General features: G+C 44.3%; 1 protein-coding gene across 1 annotated transcript in view; it reads left to right on the top strand.

Annotated features, from left to right (window-relative positions):
- Bpifc (BPI fold containing family C) overlaps positions 1-19058 on the top strand; it is a 52170-nt gene that overhangs the window by 7909 nt on the left and 25203 nt on the right. Inside the window, exons 2-7 of the mRNA NM_177772.4 lie at positions 3313-3436; positions 7887-8007; positions 10496-10624; positions 12643-12798; positions 12906-12969; positions 15173-15233. Of these exons, the coding sequence (NP_808440.2) occupies positions 3313-3436; positions 7887-8007; positions 10496-10624; positions 12643-12798; positions 12906-12969; positions 15173-15233 (655 nt within the window). The remainder of the gene's footprint in view (positions 1-3312; positions 3437-7886; positions 8008-10495; positions 10625-12642; positions 12799-12905; positions 12970-15172; positions 15234-19058) is intronic.

Raw genomic sequence — 19058 nt, 5'->3', positions numbered from 1 at the left:
TGGCCAGTTCAGACCCTGCATCCTCCGTTACTAGGAGTCCTTATTAGAATCACCTTCATGGAGATTCCAGGAAGTTTACACTGCACTTGGTTTTCACACCGCTCCCCAAATGTCCCCCAATTCTCACCTTCTGTCCTTATACTGTCTTCCTCCATCCCTTCCCTAACCTGACATTTCCTGCTCCTGTCCCCACATCCACACATAAAATCTACTCTATTTCCCTTTCCCTTTCCCTTGAGAGCCTCCTCTTAACTAACCTCTCTGAGTCTGTGGATTGTAGTTTGATTATCATTTACCTAGCAGCTAATGTCCACTGATAAGTGAATACATACCATATGTGGCTTTCTGGGTCTTGATTACCTCACTCAGGAAGAACCATTTCTAGTTCCCCCATCCCTTTGCCAGAAAATTTCATGATGTCATTTTTAACAGCTAAGTAATAAATACTCCATTGTGTGAATATACCACGATTTCTTTATCCATTATTGCATTGAGGAAAATCTAGATTGTTTCCAGTTTCTGGCTATTATGAATAAAGCTGCGATGAACATGTCTAAGCAAGTGTCCCTGTAGTATAATGGGTCATCTTTTGGGGATATGCCTAGGAGTGGTAAAGCTGGGTCTGAGAAACCACCATATTGATTTCCATAGTGGTTGTACAGGTTTGCACTCTTACCAATGTGGAGGAGGCGTTCCCCTTGCTCCACATCCTCGCCAGTATGTCACTTGTGTTATAGGTGTTAGCCATTTTGACAGGTGTATGTAAGATTTTAATCTCAAAGCAATTTTAATCTGTATTTCCCTGATGGCTAAGGACGTTGAACATTTCCTTAAATGCTTCTCAGCCATTAGTTATTTCTCTGTTAGGAATTCTAGGTTTAAAGCAGTACACCACTCTTAAATTGGCTTATTTAGTTCATTGATGTCTAGTTTCTTGAGTTTTTTTAAAAATATACTTTGGATATTCCTGTTGTATGTGGGGTTAGTGAAGATCCTTTCCCACTCTGTAGGATGTTGCTTTGTCCTTTTGACGGTGTCCTTTACCTTACAGAAGCTTATTAATTGTTGATCTTAGTGTCCAGGTTATTGCTGTTCTGTTCAGGAAGTTGTCTGCTGTGCCAATGCATCCGAAGCTGTCTCCCAGTTCCCCAGTTCTTTCCTAGCAGGTTCAGCGTATCTGGTTTTATGTTGAGGCCTTTGATCCACTTGGACTTGAGTTTGTGCAGGCTGATAAATATGGGTCTGTTTTCATCCTTCTGCAGCAGACATACAGCTTGACCAGCACTGTTTGCTGAAGATGCTGTTGTTTTTTTTCCAGTGTGTACTTTAGCATATTTATTAAAAAAAAAAAAAGAGGTGTCCATAGGTGTATGGATTTGTCTGGGTCTTCAATTTGATTTTATTGACCAATGTGTCTTTTTTATACTAATACCTTGTAGTTTTTACTACTGCTGCTCTGTAGTACAACTTGATCAGGGATGGTGAGACCTCTAGCAGTTCTTTTATGGTTCAGGATCATTTTAGCTACTCTGGGTTTTTTTTTTTTTTATTTTCCATATGAAGTCGAGAATTATCCTCTCAAGGCCTTTAAAGAATTATGTTGGAATTTTGATGGGAACTGCTTTGACTCTGTAGATTGTTTGTGATAGAACAGCCATTGTGCTCTGTTAATCCTACTAATCCATGAGCATGGGAAATCTTTCCATCTTCTGAGGTCTTCTTTAATGTCTTTCTTCAAAGACTTCAGGTTTTTATCATACAAGTCTTTCATTTGCATGAATAGAGTTACTCCAAGATATTTTATACTATTTGAGGCTAATATGAAGGCTGTTATTTCCCTAATTTCTGTCTCAGTCTGTTTGCTGTTTATATATAGAAGAACTACTTTTTTTTTAAATTAATCTTGTATCCAGCTACTTTGCTTGAAAGTGTTAATCAGCTGTAGGAGTTCCCTGGTTAAATTTTTAGGCTCACTTAAGTATACTACCATACCACCTGCAAATAATGATACTTTGGCTTCTTCCTTTCCAATTTGTATCACTTTGATCTCAAGTGGCCTGTGGTTGAGCAGAGTGTCTGCCTGAGTTGGGATCTGGAAAACAGGAATGAGGGAGGAGAAGAGAGGCTGGGGATGAAGGGGGCAATAGTCTGTGGGATCCACAGGAGGTATGGACAGGGAGAGGGGGAGGCTACAGGTGATGCTCTGTTGCATCAATAGGGATGAACTTGCGGATTAGGTCTGGAAGAACAGAGAGCTGGTCATAGGGTTTTATCACAGCAATAAAATCCTGACTAAGACTAATTCATTTTACAAGTCTGAGAGAGGTATGTAATGAATGCGTGCATGAAATGGCACAGTAAAAGATATTGTCACAGAGGAAACTGAAGGTGACCCAGGAGAATGATTTCACAAAGTAGACCATGGATGGGTGACCAGAGTGCAGGAACTGGAATGGAGAATATGTGTGTGTGTGTGTGTGTGTGTGTGTGTGTGTGTGTGTGTATGTTTTCACAGCAGGAGAGTTGGACAGAAGGCTCAAGGACCAGTAAAGCAATGAATAGCAAGCAGATGGTTCTGATTGGCCCATTTGGAGTACCACCGCTTAGAAGAGTAGAAGAGCAGCTCAGAAATGCAGAGACAATGAAAGGAAATCTTTTTGGTTTATTCTGTTCTTTGGTTTTGAGACAGACTCTTAAGAACTTGCTAAAGAGCCAAGGCCGGCCTCAAACTCCTGACCTTCCTGCTTTAGCCTCCTAAAAGCTGAGATTACAGTGTGCACCACCATACCTGGCCTACATGAGAGCTTGACTGCTGTGCTTAGATCAAGTCCTGTAGATAAAGGGGAGCTACCAATGGGCTTTAACCAGATGAAAGTTTGCTTCATTGCCATAAGGTTATATGACTGACCTACATGTTCTAAAATGTATTTGATCTGCATCTCAACCTGGGGGCCCAGGATCCTTCTCAGGGTATCGCCCTATTGAAGCTATTTTATTGCATCATGTTCTAAGTGTGTGTGTGTATGTGTTTGTGTGTGTGTGTGATCATACACACATCCAGCTCACCCCTAGCTCATGGAAAACAAAGATGAGCAGTCATAGGCAGGTCATCTCTACATCTGCAATGTATTTTGCTACACATGACTCCTGAATGGATGCATAAGTGGGTCAGCAAATGGGAAAAGGCCTAGATGGATAGGTAAAATTAGAGAAGTTAGCAGTGAAAATAAGAAAGCCTAGAAACAGTGGGTGGAATTGATGGATGAGGAAGTAAAAATATTTAAAGGAACTCTAAATGTTGATTCACTGCAGATGCGGACAAAGCAGGTCCCAGTCCTCTGGGCATGCTTTCTCCTATGGAGTCTCTACATTGCCTCCTCCCAGACTGTCTACCCTGGAATCACGGCGAGGATCACCCAGCGTGCACTAGACTATGGTGAGTCAGATGTCAGAAACAGGCATCTTGTAATAGTCTTAGAGTGGTCTTTCTACCTTGTAAGTCATAGCATTTAACAGATCTGAGGTCTACCTGCATGGATGTGCGCGTCAGTTCTACCCTTTTTCTCAAGCCCAGCCTTGGGAAAGAAAGTTTGTTCATCTGCAAGACCGGTGATGAGCAGTTGGTCCCTATGTCGTAAGTGGTAAGAGAACCAAAGGAGTTCGTTCACCTGTGGAAATGCAGGATGGAGCCATGGAGATAAGAAGGCACTGTAGTCAGAATGCTCTCAGCATCTACCATGCCAGGCTATGAATATGCTTCATGGGCCTTGAGTAGAAACTATCCCAGCGAGAGCCCTATGAAGAAGCTGATGTCATTTCACAGAAAGAGACTCTGCAATGTCAGGAGTCTCATACCTAAGAGTACTAAGGCAAAGTGCAAACTCAGGTTTCCATCTGTGGCAAAATACCTGAATGAAACAGCTTTTAAAAGAGAGAAAGAGAGAGATGCTTTGTCCCACAATTCCAGAAGTTACAGCCCATGGTCCTGTTGCTTAATAAGCAATTCTGTTGTTAATCCTAAGCCTATGATGAGGCACACCGCCCTGGCAGGGATTGTGCAGATAGAGCAAAGTTGGTTATCTCATGACAGTTGAGAAGCAGAAAGAGAGGCACAGATACAGACCATCTATTTCCTCCAAGGACATTTCCTCAATGACTTCCTTCCTCTAACCTACTTCCTTAAATTTCCACCACTTCCCAATAACCCATTAAGTTATGAATCCATCAATGAATTAATCCTCCAATGGAGCTAAAGGTCTCATGATCTAGGGCCACACCTTCACCACATGAGTGTTGAAGAAATATTTTTCTTTTTCCTTTTTTGTATAATTTATTCTATTTTAGTTTTTGAATACTGGGATTGGAGTCCAGGACCTCATACATGGAAAGCAAGCACTCTACCGACTGGTCTGTATCTCTAGCCACTGGATATACCTTTAAAAATGTTTTATTATCCTATATTAACTATATGTAATTAATATAAAATTGCATATTTCACTGTAACATTTTCATACATTTATGTAGTATATTTTGATTGTATTCACGCCTTTGTTACACTCCCTTCCTACCTTCTCAATGTCACTAATTCCCTTTCTTTTCCTACCTAGTCCTTATGCGTGAGTGCATGCCTGCCTGCCTGCCTGTGTGCATGCATGCATTCATGCATGCTTGTGTGCGTGTCGATCAAGCATTGTCTCAGAAGCATGTATACCTTATCAGTGACAATACCACAGATAAGAATGTGTCTCCCTCACTCATCAACCATTAACTCTGTAAAAATCCCCAGGGGAGGGCGGAACTCTCTGAGCCCTCCCACTTTTATTACAGCATGCCAACAGGTCCAATCAGTGCATAGCTTATGTAGTTAATCATAGCTGCTATGAATTCAAGAATATGAAGGCTACTTCCTGTCCAGAAGTCAGAGCTCCACACCTATTCCCCGTTCCTCCTCTAGCTCTTAGATTCTTCTCCTTCTTTTGTGATGGTCCATGAACACTGGAAGCAGGTGATAGAGACACCCTACTTATGACTGGGCATTCAACAGTCCCTTACTCTTGTTACTTTAATTAATTGTGAGTCTGAAGCAACTACTTACCACTTCAAAATAAAGATTTTTCTGACTAAGGCTGGCAGTAGCACTAATCGATGTGCATAAACATAGCTGTTTAGAAGGCCATTTGATAGGCATGACATGTTCATTTAACAAGACAGCTTTCACACTAGGGCCTATGTCCTTCCCTGCTATGGGCTTTTGATCAGGTTTACAGTAGGACATATAAACTATCCCCTATGGACCAACTAGTAAGTCCAATCAGAAAGTGGTTGGCTACCCCATAACAGGCATGCCACTAATGCTCCAATAGGTTCACCCTGCATGATTGGTATTGTTTCACACAGGGTTCACAGTTGAGTAAAACTGTTGGAAATTCACCCCAGCAGTCTGTGAGGCACCTTCTGGCACTATGAGAACTAGCCAGGAGGGAGGAAGCTTCCAGGCAAATTCCAGTGTGGTTTCTGTATGTCTTGATCAACACATTTAGTATCTTCAGCAATAAGGTCTCGCTGTCTAGTTCGGTGGACACCTACAAACAGTAACAATAGTCAGAATGGCTTTGGAGAACTTGGTGACCTCTCCAACCAAACATGGGGAAATATTTCCAAACAGGTAGGTCTCACCCTACAACATATGCTTATAGTTCTGTTCCTTGGGCCTCAAAGCCCTGCCTGACAACATTCACTGGCTATGGGGTCATGGGCAAGTCAGTGACTCATGCTGAGCCTAAGCTGATTCCATGTGGAGTTGGGGCAATGCCTATACCACTGAACTGATTTGAGACTTGAAGGAAAGAACCCACACAGAATATGGACAGTCTTGACACATACAGGCCCTTCATACAAACTATTATCAACCATAGCAACAGTATGCCTCTATTATTTTACAGAACGCAATTTTCTGTGCTCTGTTAAAAGCCACACTTGCTCCTTTGCCCAGGCTGAGCTCTCAGCTTAGCTCCAAGATCATGCTCCCACCAGCCCACGCTATCTCCTACCCCGGGCTTGCCCGTTCCTTCTGACTAGCTTGCCAAGCTGCCAACAAGCACCCGGCTCCCCTCTTTCTCCCCCTGCCCACCTTAGCTCTGCAAATAGAAAACATTAAACAGTTATATTATTTTAAATAATAATGGCTAGGCAAAGAATTTTCTGCCCTGATTCTATCAGCCAGCTCTCTCCAACCTCCTTGGCCCCTGCTCATGGTGGAGGCTACAAACTTTAGGTGCTCCAAGACTTACATGACTGCAGCTTCCTCCTTGTTCCACAGCGTAGTCTGAATTCTCCTCCTTCCCTGAGTCCCTCCTCTTCCTCCTGGGACCCACCTTTTTCCTTTTGCACAGTAATTGGCTTCCACCTTTTTTATTGACCCAATCAAGAACCGACTAGGGAATAAACGCATCCCTCTACATCTCACCTTTTATGTCCATAAAAACAAAACAAAAAACAAAACACCCTCTTATCCCATGTATAAACTGAATGGTTAGTAGTATCTCCAGGCTGCTTATCAAAGTAAATATAACGATAGTGATGCCCACCTCTCGGCTGCGTTAGGAAATGAGTGAGTTCACATGTACAAAGCACTGAGAACCAGATGCCTAGTAAATATCAGTGGCTCCCTTTCACATGTGTGAATAGATGCTTTCCGTGTCACAGATGAGGGAAGTGAGTGGCACCGAGGCCAAGTTACACAAGATGAGTGTGTGTCACAAGTGTGCGACAGTGCTGGGTTCAAGCCTAAGCTCTTCAATACTTCAATACTTTGGTTCTTATCTTCACCTCCTTTGTACTGTGTCTTTACATCCCCATATTACAACTGTATCCACAGCATTTTATAGGATGTTATTTCTTCCTCTTCTCCAGGGAGGATAGATCAACCAGGATGAACTTAAAGGGAGAAAGGCAAGGTTAATGAATATTAATTTTTAAATAACATCTATAGTTTATTGTGCGTGTGTGAGCATGCACACACACATGCAGGCAGGTACATATGCCATGGTGCACATGAGAAGGTCAGAAGACAACTTGTAGTAGTGTGTTCTACTGTGTGCATTCTGGGGGGGTCAAACGCAGATCAACAGGTTTGGCAGGAAACATCTTTACCTGCTGAGTTGTTCAGCCAGCCCTGGAAGTTACTTTTATTGGGTCTTTTCACCCCACAAGCTCAGAGCAAGGTGTTCTGTGAGTCTTCCATGCAAAGAAATCAGTAAACAAAACTGAAGCAGTGACTAGTCGCCTCTTCTGAGTCAGGGGGTCTTTTGGAGAATCTGTGAATCCTTTCAAGTGGAAAACGAAACCCTGTAAGCACACAATCCTGCTCACTGTCTTTTACTGGAATTTTAGTGGTTCCCTGAGCCTCATGAACCTTTTGCCAAAACATCCGAGTTCAAAGAATCTGAAAAGGAAGTAGAAAGATAACTATGAAGTTGAAATTGGCCACAACCCAAATTCTGAGCCAAATTGCTCAGAACTGGCTCCTAGCTCCTCAGAACCCATACTTTCTCAGGCAAAAATTGACAATGCTCATATCTACAAGACGTGCCTTGCGATTATTGTAGCATCCTTTAAAGGCAATTTTTCATCGTTTCCATCACAACATTGGACATGTAATGAAAACTTCTCACAGTAGCCCTGTGGTCTCAGGCAAGCTTCTGTGCCTCTCTTAAGACTGGAGTTTCCGTATGTGAAGCCAAGACTACACCTCTTTTGTGGGGAGGGGGCATGCTGCTTCCTCCTCTAACATCTGGTCTTTCTCAATGCTGTGTCTGTAGGGTTAAAGATACTGTGTCACCACCATCTTCCTTATGATCAACAAACACTTCTTGCATCCCTCACAGGTCTTCAAGTTGGGATGAAGGTACTGGAGCAATTGGCAAAGGAAATCGTCATCCCAGATTTGAACGGTTCTGAGTCTCTTAAATTTCTGAAGATTGACTATGTAAAGTACAACTTCTCAAAGTAAGAGAGTGGAGCATGTTGACTTATATCGTTAGGGGCTCAAAACCAGTGGAGAAATCTATGGCAGCCCTAACTTAGTTATCTTTTTTTTTTTTTCTGTTTCATCTAAGTCCTGACTTCTATTCACAAGTTTGCCTCATAGCTCAATATATCTAATACTGTGTCGACCACCTGATGCATATGTAGCTGAAAGGGGAAACGTCTCTTAGAAGCTCAGTTCATTTAAGCTAATTTAACCTCAGCCACATTAATTTTCTCATCTTTGAGGTCTTGTATGGGGCTCTAAGCTAAGCACATTTCATCTATACAACTTAGTCACAAGCCCAGGGATGTTTGGGGAAGGGGAAATGGACATTTTAATGGTAACAAGAATCCAATAAGATTACAAAGGAGGGGGAGGATATGTTTGCAAACTTGAAATCAATCTCAAATGGGAGAGGAGAGCTTTCCTATGTAGTTATCTATCATTGTAGTTTGCCATTTACCACAATGCTTTTTTTGGTTGCCTTTTGCTCTAACACATTCAGTAATAATCTCTCTGATGTCAGCGACCACCTTTTATAAAATCACAAGGTATCTTTGCTGCAAAAGATATGGTACAGGAAATTTCCTTGCAAATTCCCTCACCTGCAGTAAACAAGCTGTTCAACCTGTGTTTATTGAGCAGCTACCTCACAAAGGGCTTTGTTCTAGACACAAGGAATGTTATAGTGAATGTATGTGTAAGTCCTTTCCCATGACTTTCTGTTGAGTGGGACTGGGGTATATGGTAGAAGACAGGTAGGAGACCATGAATAGAAAAGAAAACAATAGCCTCATTTATCAGCTAGCAAATGTATGTTTAGACTTTTCCCAGACTCAGTTCAGAGCAACCTTTCTCCTGTGCAGCACCTAGGCATGGGAGAAGTCGTTTCAATGTTATCTTTTCATCCTTGCTGTGAGGGGCACTTCTTTTTGAACCATTGACTGAAAGAAGATAAGCACCTTGCATAAGATTGTACAACTAGTACTGTCCTTGACTCTGGGTCAAGCGCTCACTGTATAACATGTAGTGGCATGACCCAGCAATTAGGAGGAGTCTGCAATCAGATTGCAGAGGGTTTCGGATCTGGTTCTACCACTTACAAGTGATTTTATAGGCCTTTCTTATCTTCTCGTATCTGAACCAGAGCTTACACATGCACCAGGATCCTACAGGGATACTGTGAGGGCCAAACAGCTACCATGTAAAGTGGTTACCAAGAGGCCGGGCAGATGGGACTCACCCAAATCACAGTATGTAGTTTCTCACTTCATGGATTACAGGCAAAGCCACTGCCTTACAGGTTCCTGGGATGACCTGTTTGACAGCTCAGGGAATCTTGCAAGAAATCAGCTCTACTCAGCAACTGGCCTAGGGAAAGTGCTTGCCACTTATGGGCACCTGGAAGGAGAAAGGCATGCTTTGTTGTTCTAATGAATGGAAGTCAGAGCTACAGGTGACACGTGTCAAACATCTGCCAGTGTCTATGACAGTCCCCAGGGGGGAAAAAAAAAAAGATGCCTCATCAAAATAAAGGATGGTATTCCCTTTAAGAAGTGGTAAAACTTGTATTTAAAAAAAAAAAGTAGAACCCCAATGGGAGTGCTGCATCTGTTTTTGATTTTAAGGAAATGCAAAGCACTAGGGAGACCCCTCAGTGGGCAAGAGTACTTGATACAAAAGCATGAGAGCCTGATTCAAATCCCAGGCATTCATATAAAAAGCAGGCTGGACTCTAGCTGTATCCCAAGTACTGCCTGGCCTTCGCTGGCCACCAGCCTATTTAAATCTCTGGTCTTCCACTCATGCCTTTCTCCTTCCAGGTGCCCCTATGTGGCAAGCACTTTCCCTAGCTCAGGAGCTGAGTAGAGCTGATTTCCTGCAAGATTCCCTGAGCTGCCAAACAGGTCATCCTGGGAACCTGTAAGGTTTGCCTGTAATCCATGCGGATAGAAACTACACGCTCAACGACAAATTATTGTGATTTGGGTGATCCCCAACGTCCCGGCCTCCCAGTAACCGCTTTACATCGTAGTTCAGTTTGGCCCTCACAGTATCCCGGTAGGATTCTGGTGCTTGTGTAAGCTCCAGGTCAGATACAAGAAGTTGGGACTAGGACGGAGCGTGATAGAACAGAACACCTGAGTCCTCCTCTGGCCTCCGTATGTACACACTCTTGCATGCATAAAACACACGCGCACACACACACACAAACATTTTTATGAGAAGTAGATTATTGGGTTATTTACAAATTTAGTTCTAAACGTGACTACTTCCTCCCTCAATTAGACTCAGGGGCTTCTTGCTAAGAGGGCGCATGAGGATGTGGGCAGACACCCCACTAGAGAGCTGGGGGAGCTCTTCCTCTGAAGGAATTTGCAGTCTCAGAGCAGCTCCAGCCTTTCCTTTCTCACCCTGTCGATGTCCAGAAGCGATGCCCTTACTTTCCTGCCTCTTGTTTTACAGCATAAAAATCAATGCCTTCTCATTCCCAAATACCTCACTGGCCTTCGTACCTGGGGTAGGCATCAGAGCACTGAGCAACCACGGCACTGCCAACATCAGCACCAACTGGAGCGTCAAGGCTCCACTTTTGTGAGTATCCCACTGATGTCCACTACTGTTGAGGGGGGAATGGGGATAATTCGCTGCTGTTTTCTGTGTAAGCTTCTTTCTCTCTGTACCCATACTTTCTCGAGAGCTTTATCAAGTGAGAGTTGGCTCAGGAAATCCCTGCTTTGAAGGGAGGTGGAGGAAAGGTACCCTCTCATAGGAGAGCAACGGAACATTTAAGATTTCCTAAGGCCGGGCGGTGGTGGCACTCACCTTTAATCCCAGCACTTGGGAGGCAGAGGCAGGCGGATTTCTGCGTTCAAGGCCAGCCTGGTCTACAGAGTGAGTTCCAGGACAGCCAGGGCTACACAGAGAAACCCTGTCTCGAAAAAACCAAAACCAAAACAAGCAAACAAACAAAAAAGATTTCCTAAGAAATCTCAGGGCATGGTGATGCCACCTTTAGTCCCAGGACTAGGGAGGCAGAGCCAAGCAGATCTTTGTGTGCCCAAAGCCATCCTGGTCTACAAAGTGAGGATGGCCAGTAAGGGTCTGTCTCAAAATAAATAGATTAAATAAATAAATAAATAAATAAATAAACCTTCCTAAAAACTAGAAGCTGGCTGGGAGAAAATTTTCTATATATTCCATATTTTCAGTCCACTGACCCACCCCAGATGTTTAGTGCATTTCCCCATCGTCAGGGTCAACTGGTAGAGATGGAGCTTCCTGTCCCACAACGAGGCTGGAGGGTTGTGGTTAGCTTGAGCCGCACTCTTCTCCAATCAAAAGATCCCTGGGCCCTCAAATAGAAGAGAAAAGGTAGAAGCCAGGTGTGGTGCCTCAACACCTGTAATCCAAATAGTTGAGAGGCTGAGGCAAGAAAACTGCTGACCACTTGGGCTAATACTAAGTTCTTGACCATCTGCATTACAGAATGAGACCACGTCTGAGAGAGTAGAAAAATAAAGAGGAGGAGGAGAGAGAAAGGGAGGAAGGGGAGGAAGGAAAGAGTAACATAAGAAAGAAGCTGTTGGGTTGGAGAGAGAGCTCAGTGGTTACGAGCACTGGTTGCTCTTGCAGAGATCCTGAGTTCAGTTCCCAGCACTCACATTGGAAGGTTCATGACTGCCTATAACTCTTGTTCCAGGGGTTCTGGTGCCTTCTTCTGACCTTCTTAGGTGCCTGCGTGTGTGTGTGTGTGTGTGTGTGTGTGTGTGTGTGTGTGTGTGAGAGAGAGAGAGAGAGAGAGAGAGAGAGAGAGAGAGAGAGAGAGGTTGAACTCAAAGTATACCTACAAACTAACTGCTGTAGACAAGTCTTTGGCCCAGTATAAAAGTTTGGTCTGTTTTGATTGGCACCCAAAATAACATTCACTGGAGTACTCTACCACCATTTATTGAATGCCTGTATATCATTTTCCCAATCTAATAGATTCCAGATAAATAGCATGCCCCCCCCATAAACAACATAGATTCACATACTTCCTCACTTCTTTGATGATTTCACAGCCACGTGTTAGGGGATTATTCTGTATAGGACCCCCTGCAGAGTCTAGAGTAACATTTGATCCACGGCCTCAAGGGCTCCCCACATGCTAAGTTCCCCTTACCCATGCACACCCCTCCTAGGTAAGGTGTTCACCCCTGGTGTTCCCTCTTGAAATGAATACTGTATGTAAATGGCTCTCCGTCTTGTCTTAGCTACAACAGCACAAGAGCACTGGGGATGACATGAACAGTATCCCCCAGCTGTCCATTTCCACACTCACCACCTTGTTTATTCAGTAAGCATTCATTCTGCACACAATGCTCTGAGTCTGTTGCAAGTGTTAGGGACCCTCATATGAGCATGGCAAAGACTTTGTCCATAAAGAGCTGAGAAGACCCATCTCCAGACTGGAGAGATGGCTCAGCGATTAAGAGCACTGACTGCTCTTCTGGAGGTCCTGAGTTCAAATCCCAGCAGCCACATGAAGGTTCACAACCATCTGTAATGAGACCTGATGCCCTCTTCTGCTGTGTCAGTCTTGGGTAATCTCTCCCTTTCTCTCCGAGCAGCCGAGACTCGGGAGCTGCCAATCTGTTCCTCTCTGGAATCTATTTCACTGGCATCGTTGCCTTTACCCGTAATGACTTTGGTTACCCAGCTCTGGAACTCCAAGACTGCCATGTTCAAGTGAGCCATGCCCGAGTCTCATTTTTCGGAAGTCTCAGGTGAGTGACAGCAAAGTAGTGGAGAGGCCTAGCCCTGAACTAGAGCTTCCGGCTGCCACTGGAGTCTGCTGGTCTCTGAGAAACTCTCTTTTTCATTTTTCCCCCAGTGCCCTGTATAACTCCTTTGCTGAGCCCATGGAGAAACCCATTCTAAAGAATTTAAATGAAATGGTGAGTGTTCAGAAGTTAGACAACCACTGTCAAATTGTATCAGCAGGCCTATCATACTTTAATAATTTTTATCATAACGCTTATTAAGCGCTAACTGTATGCTAAGCACCATCCAAGACACTTTATATTATTCTAGGCAATTTAATACTTTCTCATTATTAATATTTTTATGCATTGTGGCAGGAGACACAGAAATGAATGAAACTACATTTCCTTCTTCAAGTTCCCGCCCATAGTATGGCCAAACATTTTGTTCCTAATGCAGGCCTGGCTAGACCAGGAGCTGCTAAGAACAAAAGAAAGAAGAAAATATTGCTCAATCTAGAAGAAACAAACCCAGGCTTATAAAGCAATACCTGAGCCAGGGTTTGAATTTAATACATGGTCACATGACAATGAGACTGAACTGAGGGGTTTAAAGAATGGGAAATTTGTTTATTTAAGGAACTGGGCCTTGAAATATAGGTAAGACTTTGGTGGGTTGGGAATGGGTATTGGGGTGGCAGGTATTTCCAAGAAATAATTAAGAATAGATTTAAAAGGCAAAATAAGTTAGGTTGCCTTCTAAAATGCTAAATGTCCTGATTCCAGCAGTCAGGGCTTCAAGGAAGGGAAGGGTGGAACTGGCCATTTTACCTCTTTCTTCTTCTTACCATACCTACCCTGGATCTCATATTTGGGAGGGAATAAGGACAGGGATAAAGGGAGGTGGAAAAGAAAGATGGGGAGGGAGCCTGGCACTTCCATGATCCCAGTGCTTGACTCTGCCTGTGACAGCAGGCGTTTAATGATTAATGACTGAAGTCAGCATGTAGCTCAAAGCATGAAGCAGCTTGCCCAAGGAGACTGTAGCTGATCAAGGTGCCCTGAAGCTATATGGCCTTCTTTTATGCCCATCTGACAGGTAGCAACTGCCAGTGAATATGGTCCCTGAAAAGGAACTTGGAAATGGTGTTTTAAATGGAGTGTGGTCCATTGGCCCCTTATAGCAGGCCAGTGGATATGAATTAAGGGTGAAGAGTATGACTCAGCTGGTGGAGTACTCGTATAGCATGCAAAGCCATGCGTTTGGTCCCCAGCCAGCTCCACAGTGTGGTTGAGCATACCTGTAATTCCAGCTCTTGGGAGTGGAGACAGGAGACTCAGAAGTTCAAGGCCATTTACAGATACATAGTAAGTTGGAAACTAGACTGAGCTCCATAATATCTTGTCTCAAAAAGAGGCAGCAACAGAGTTACCAAAATACAGTGTGAGCTAGGTAGTATTCTTAGATTCTATCAGTTATCCTCACAACTTGAAGAGGGAAATCTAAAATTCATATCTGTGTTGCAGTCAGGAAGCTGAGGTCAGCGTGAAAGTAACTGCCCGTGGTTCCCACTTCTGGGCCTGGCTGCCTAGCCTCAGTAAAAACCACCATGCTGCATGAACGTTGGTGAGCACATAGCTGGCACATCTGTGTTTCCAACTTAATAGTTTCTCTCTAGAATATATTTCACTGGCATCCACTCTTTCAGAAATACAAAACGAGACTGGGAACATCTCTCAGTTAGTAAAGAGCTTGCCTGATGTGCATGAAGTCCTAGATTTGATCCCTAGCACCACATAAACTGGATATGGTGAGGCCCACCTGTAACCATAGCACCTGGAAGGTGAAGGCAGAAGTATTGTAAGTTCAAGGTCATCTTAGACTATGTAGCAAATCTAAAGGTCAACATGGGCTACATGAAACCACATCTCAAGGAAAGGAGAGGGAGAGGGGTCAATAGAGTCTTAAATGGATCTCTAATCTTATGGTCTCTTCAGTTAGACCAGGTAAAAGTGAAGGTTCCAACTGAAGCCACCTCAGGCAGGACTCAGAGCTGCTGGTGCAATGGGAGGCAGGGGCACTCAGACAGGAATGACACAGCTTGTGTGGGAGCAGGTTCCTCTGGTGTAACGCCAAGAGTGTGGACATAGCACATGCCATAACATGTCTGAAAAGAAAAGCCAAGCTCTTTTATGGAGTTAATTGGGTGTAGTTCCAGTTGCTACGAAACTCAGCCAGAACCCAATGACATACTGCCCATACCTGTGGAGGCTGAAGCCAAGAGCATCAGCTAACTTAAAGGAACATTGTCATGGCCACAGGGATAATGTCTCCCAAGCAGAAGGCTTGTTTTCAATATGGTAACATACGTTTTCAAACATTCTTCTTTTGGTCCAGCTTTGTCCCATTGCCATCAGCCAAGTGGAACAGTTCAATGTCAACATCAGCGCACTGGAGGGTGAGTCTTGGAACTGACTTCCAGATGGTTCTCTGCCCAGCTTCAAACCTTACCGAGGTCTTTTTTCTAGGCAACAACCCATTTGTCACCAGCTCTTATTTTTTTCTTTTCTGCCTGAAAATGAGAATTCCAGGACTCCGTATAGGATAATGGATAATCCTTGTCACAGCACATGTACACCTTGGTCACTAGCCAGCTTTGCTACTGCAGCAGAGATTGGTTCATGGAGATATGAAGGGGAGCTAGGGAGAGAAACTTGCCCTGGCTCTAATCTAAGCCATGGTGCTAAATCCAGCTTCTTGAGCAGGTTATCTGCCTAGCCTTTTCTAACCCCTTCTGGGGCTGCCTTCAGTGTGTATCAGGCCCACCCATAAGTACTCCTTCTGCCTCCCTTCTCACACCCTGGCTCTGCCCACACTCTATGGAGAAGAGCCTCCTCTCTGTCTCCATTCATTCCTGTAGCAGACCTTTACTGAGCTCCCATGTCTACACCAGCACTTTTCTGGTGTCCACAGACTTCCTAACCATCTACCTTCGCTTGTCCCTTTCATTTCTCTTTTTCTAAAGACCCTCCCTCCCATGCCCCACAGCAAGGCCTCCTCTTTGCATGCTACTTTATACGTCTCTCTTTGCATCCCATCCATGTGTTCGCCCACGGTGTACGGAGCACTTAGAATGGCCTGAACACTGATCTTGGTGCCTGAGATACACAAAGCCTAGGAGACAGAAAACCCACCTTCATGGGATGACCGGGAGAGAGCAATAAGCAATTGAGTAAAAGCTGTACCGGGGAAATTAAGAGTGATAAGAAGAAGAAACAAGGGGGGGGGGGCTGAAGAGGAGTCTCTGTTTTAGATAATGTGCTTAGGAAATGCACCAACAAGTGAGCAGGGGACAAAAAAGGACAAACCCAAAGGAACTGGGGAGTGAGTTCCCCCCAACCTGGGTTGTCTTGGTCCTTTTTCTATGGCTGTGTTAGAATACCAGAGGCTAGGTGGGTTTATAAACAATAGAAAGGTATTTGTCTCATGGTCCTGGAGGCTGAAACGTCTAAGATTAAGGAGTTCCATCTGGTGAGGGTTTCCATGGCAAGTCACAGCATGGCAGAAGGACAAATGAATACACACAAGACAGAAAAGAAATCAAGGCAAATTTGGAACAAACCTACTCTCAAGTCCACTGTCCAGTCACAGACTATTCCAGAGACCATTGCCTCATGGCCTAGTCACCTCTTAAAGTCCCACTTCCCAATACCCATTATATTGGTAATTAAATGTAAGTGTGAGTTTTAGAGGGATGCTCAAATCATAGCCTGCATGAAGAACAGTCAGGTAGAGTAGATCATATGCTCAAAGGTCATGAGGCAGGAATGTGCTGAGAACATTGGAGAGACCATGAGACCACGATAGAACCAGAAGAAGGGCATGGCTGAGGGGAGTTCAAGAAATGCGTTTGTCAGAGAGGAGCCTAGCATAACTGTCCTTGAGATGCTCCACGCAACAGCTGACTGAAACAGATCAGAGACCCACAGCCAAAATGTTAGATGGAGCTCGGGAATATTGTGAAAGAGTTGTGGGAAGGATTGAGGGACCGGAGGGCATAGGGACTCAACAAGAAGACCAACAGAGTCAACTAACCTGGACCCTTGGGCCCTACCAGAGTCTGAACCACCAATCAAAAAGAATACAAGGGCTGGACCTAGCCCCTCCCTGCATAGGATGTGCAGCTTAGTCTTCAAGCAGGTCCCCCAACAACTAAAGCAGGGGCTGTCCCTGACTTTGTTACCTATGGATCCTGTTGTCCTAATTGGGTTCCCTTGTCTAGTCTCAGCTGAAGATGTACCTAGACCTGTAGTGACTTGATGTGCCAGGGTGGGTTGGTACCCAGGGAGCACCTACAGCGTTTTCAGAGGAGAAGGGGAGGTGGTAATGGGAGGGGCTATGTGAAGGGGAACTAGGAGGTGGCAGTCGGCAATTGGGATGTAAAGTGAATAAATAAATTAATGGGTAAAATAAATGAGTTTGCAGGTGGTGGAGGAGGTAGTTAGACTTGTAAGGCATCTGGGACACTGTTAAGTCTAACTCTTAATTTGAGACAGTCACTCTGGTGTCCCGGATAATAACAGACAGGAAGGAGGAGTGAGGGGCAGCAGAAAAACCATTTAATACAGTAGAGCAATGATCCACACAAGCAAGGACTGCAGCTAGCCTGGCAGAGTGGCAGAGAGATGTGTTCCTAATCTGGACATACCTTTCAAGCAGACAACAGTAATAGCCAACAGATCAAATGTGGGTTAAGGGAGTGCTCAGGAATGACCCGAGGTCACCCTGCCCCAGAAGAAAACTTTGTGGTCAGATCATCAGGTCAGCTTCAGGAACCTTCTTCCTGTACTAGGTTATAATTTCCTGGTCATGTGTCTGTCCCCTCCTTCTCCAGGCTCTGAGTTTCTAGGAGCCGGGAGCTTTACTCTAACACCAGGCATGGGCCAATAAATACTGAATCAATGAAGGGATAAAAGGAAATAGGCAGTAAGACAGAGGATGGATAGAAAGGAAGTGAGTGGATCAGAAGGAAGGATAGGGAAGAATGTCGAGACGCAAGAACTGTCCTGTGTACCTCCCTCCCTAAACCTCAATGCCTTTACTGTAAGGAATCCCGATCCCGATCCCTTCACAAGGGGGTGATGAGATCTGATTAGATTGGGCACTTTTAAAGCATTTAAAAAGCTGTACTTAGGGCTGGAGACTAAGAGCTGGCTGTTCTTGCAGAGATCTCAGGTTCTGTTCTCAGCATCCACATCTGGTAGCACATAGCCACCTGTGAATCCAGCTCAGGAATTCTGACAACCCCTTCTTGCCTTTGTGTGTGGCTCCTGCACACATGCGATACACCTACAGACAAGCAGGCACTCACATACACATGAGTTAAAGTGAACTGTACAAACTTTGAAAGCCATAGTGATACTATGTACTAGGATAGCACTGTTTTTACTAACTTGGCAATCCACTTCCCCTCCCCCTGCTCTCATCCTCACCTATGGCACAAACCAAACATGATATGAAAGAAGGTATTCTTTCCTGATATTCTGGTGATCCTTGGGTACCTTCCTCTAGATCCTGGAAGGAGTCTTCAGACCACAGAGAACAGAGTATGCAGCAGAGCTGGTCTCCCAAGCCAAATCATAGCCCATGTGTAGCACTGATACCATCTCAGGTGTGAAATCTTTCCTCTCAGGGACTCAGCCTACCTTTGTCCCTGCTCACAATTATCCATCCAGTGCCAAAGGGAACCTCTCTGATGATGACTGGATAAGGCACTGATCTATGAGTATATCTAAATATCATTGAGAGTCATTTTATTGCTACTATTTGTTAGACCAGTAATGTTTGGCTTTACCCTAGGTCTCTGGACTACCTAGTCTGATTCTTAGTTACTCAAGCAATGTCAGGTATTGGCTCTGACTCCATGAGTTGACCTTTAATCAAATCAGACATTGGTTGGCTACTCCCACAAGTTCTATGCCACAATTGCCTTAGCATATTTTGTAAGCAAAACAAATTATAGGTCAAAGACTTTGAGGCCAAGTTGGTGTTTGGGTTTTTCTTTTGGCAGCCTACAGTGTTCCTTCCTGCACTGTAAACACTAGAACATACATGAAGGTTCCATGTAGACACAGCTCGATTTCTCCATGTTCAATGAGTTGTGCAGGTGTTGTCCTCAGCAATAGGGTCCTGCATCCTGTCACTGTCTTAGGAACAGCTTGGGTGGGTTGGGGTTTCTATGGAACCCTCTTGGCCAACAATTCAACTGAATGCAGCCCAGTCC

This window comes from Mus musculus, chromosome 10 (assembly GCF_000001635.26).
Source record: "Mus musculus strain C57BL/6J chromosome 10, GRCm38.p6 C57BL/6J".
In the NCBI taxonomy this organism is placed as follows: Eukaryota; Metazoa; Chordata; class Mammalia; order Rodentia; family Muridae; genus Mus; species Mus musculus.
Note: the sequence above shows the minus strand (reverse complement) of the source record. Positions and strands in the feature narration are given on the sequence as shown.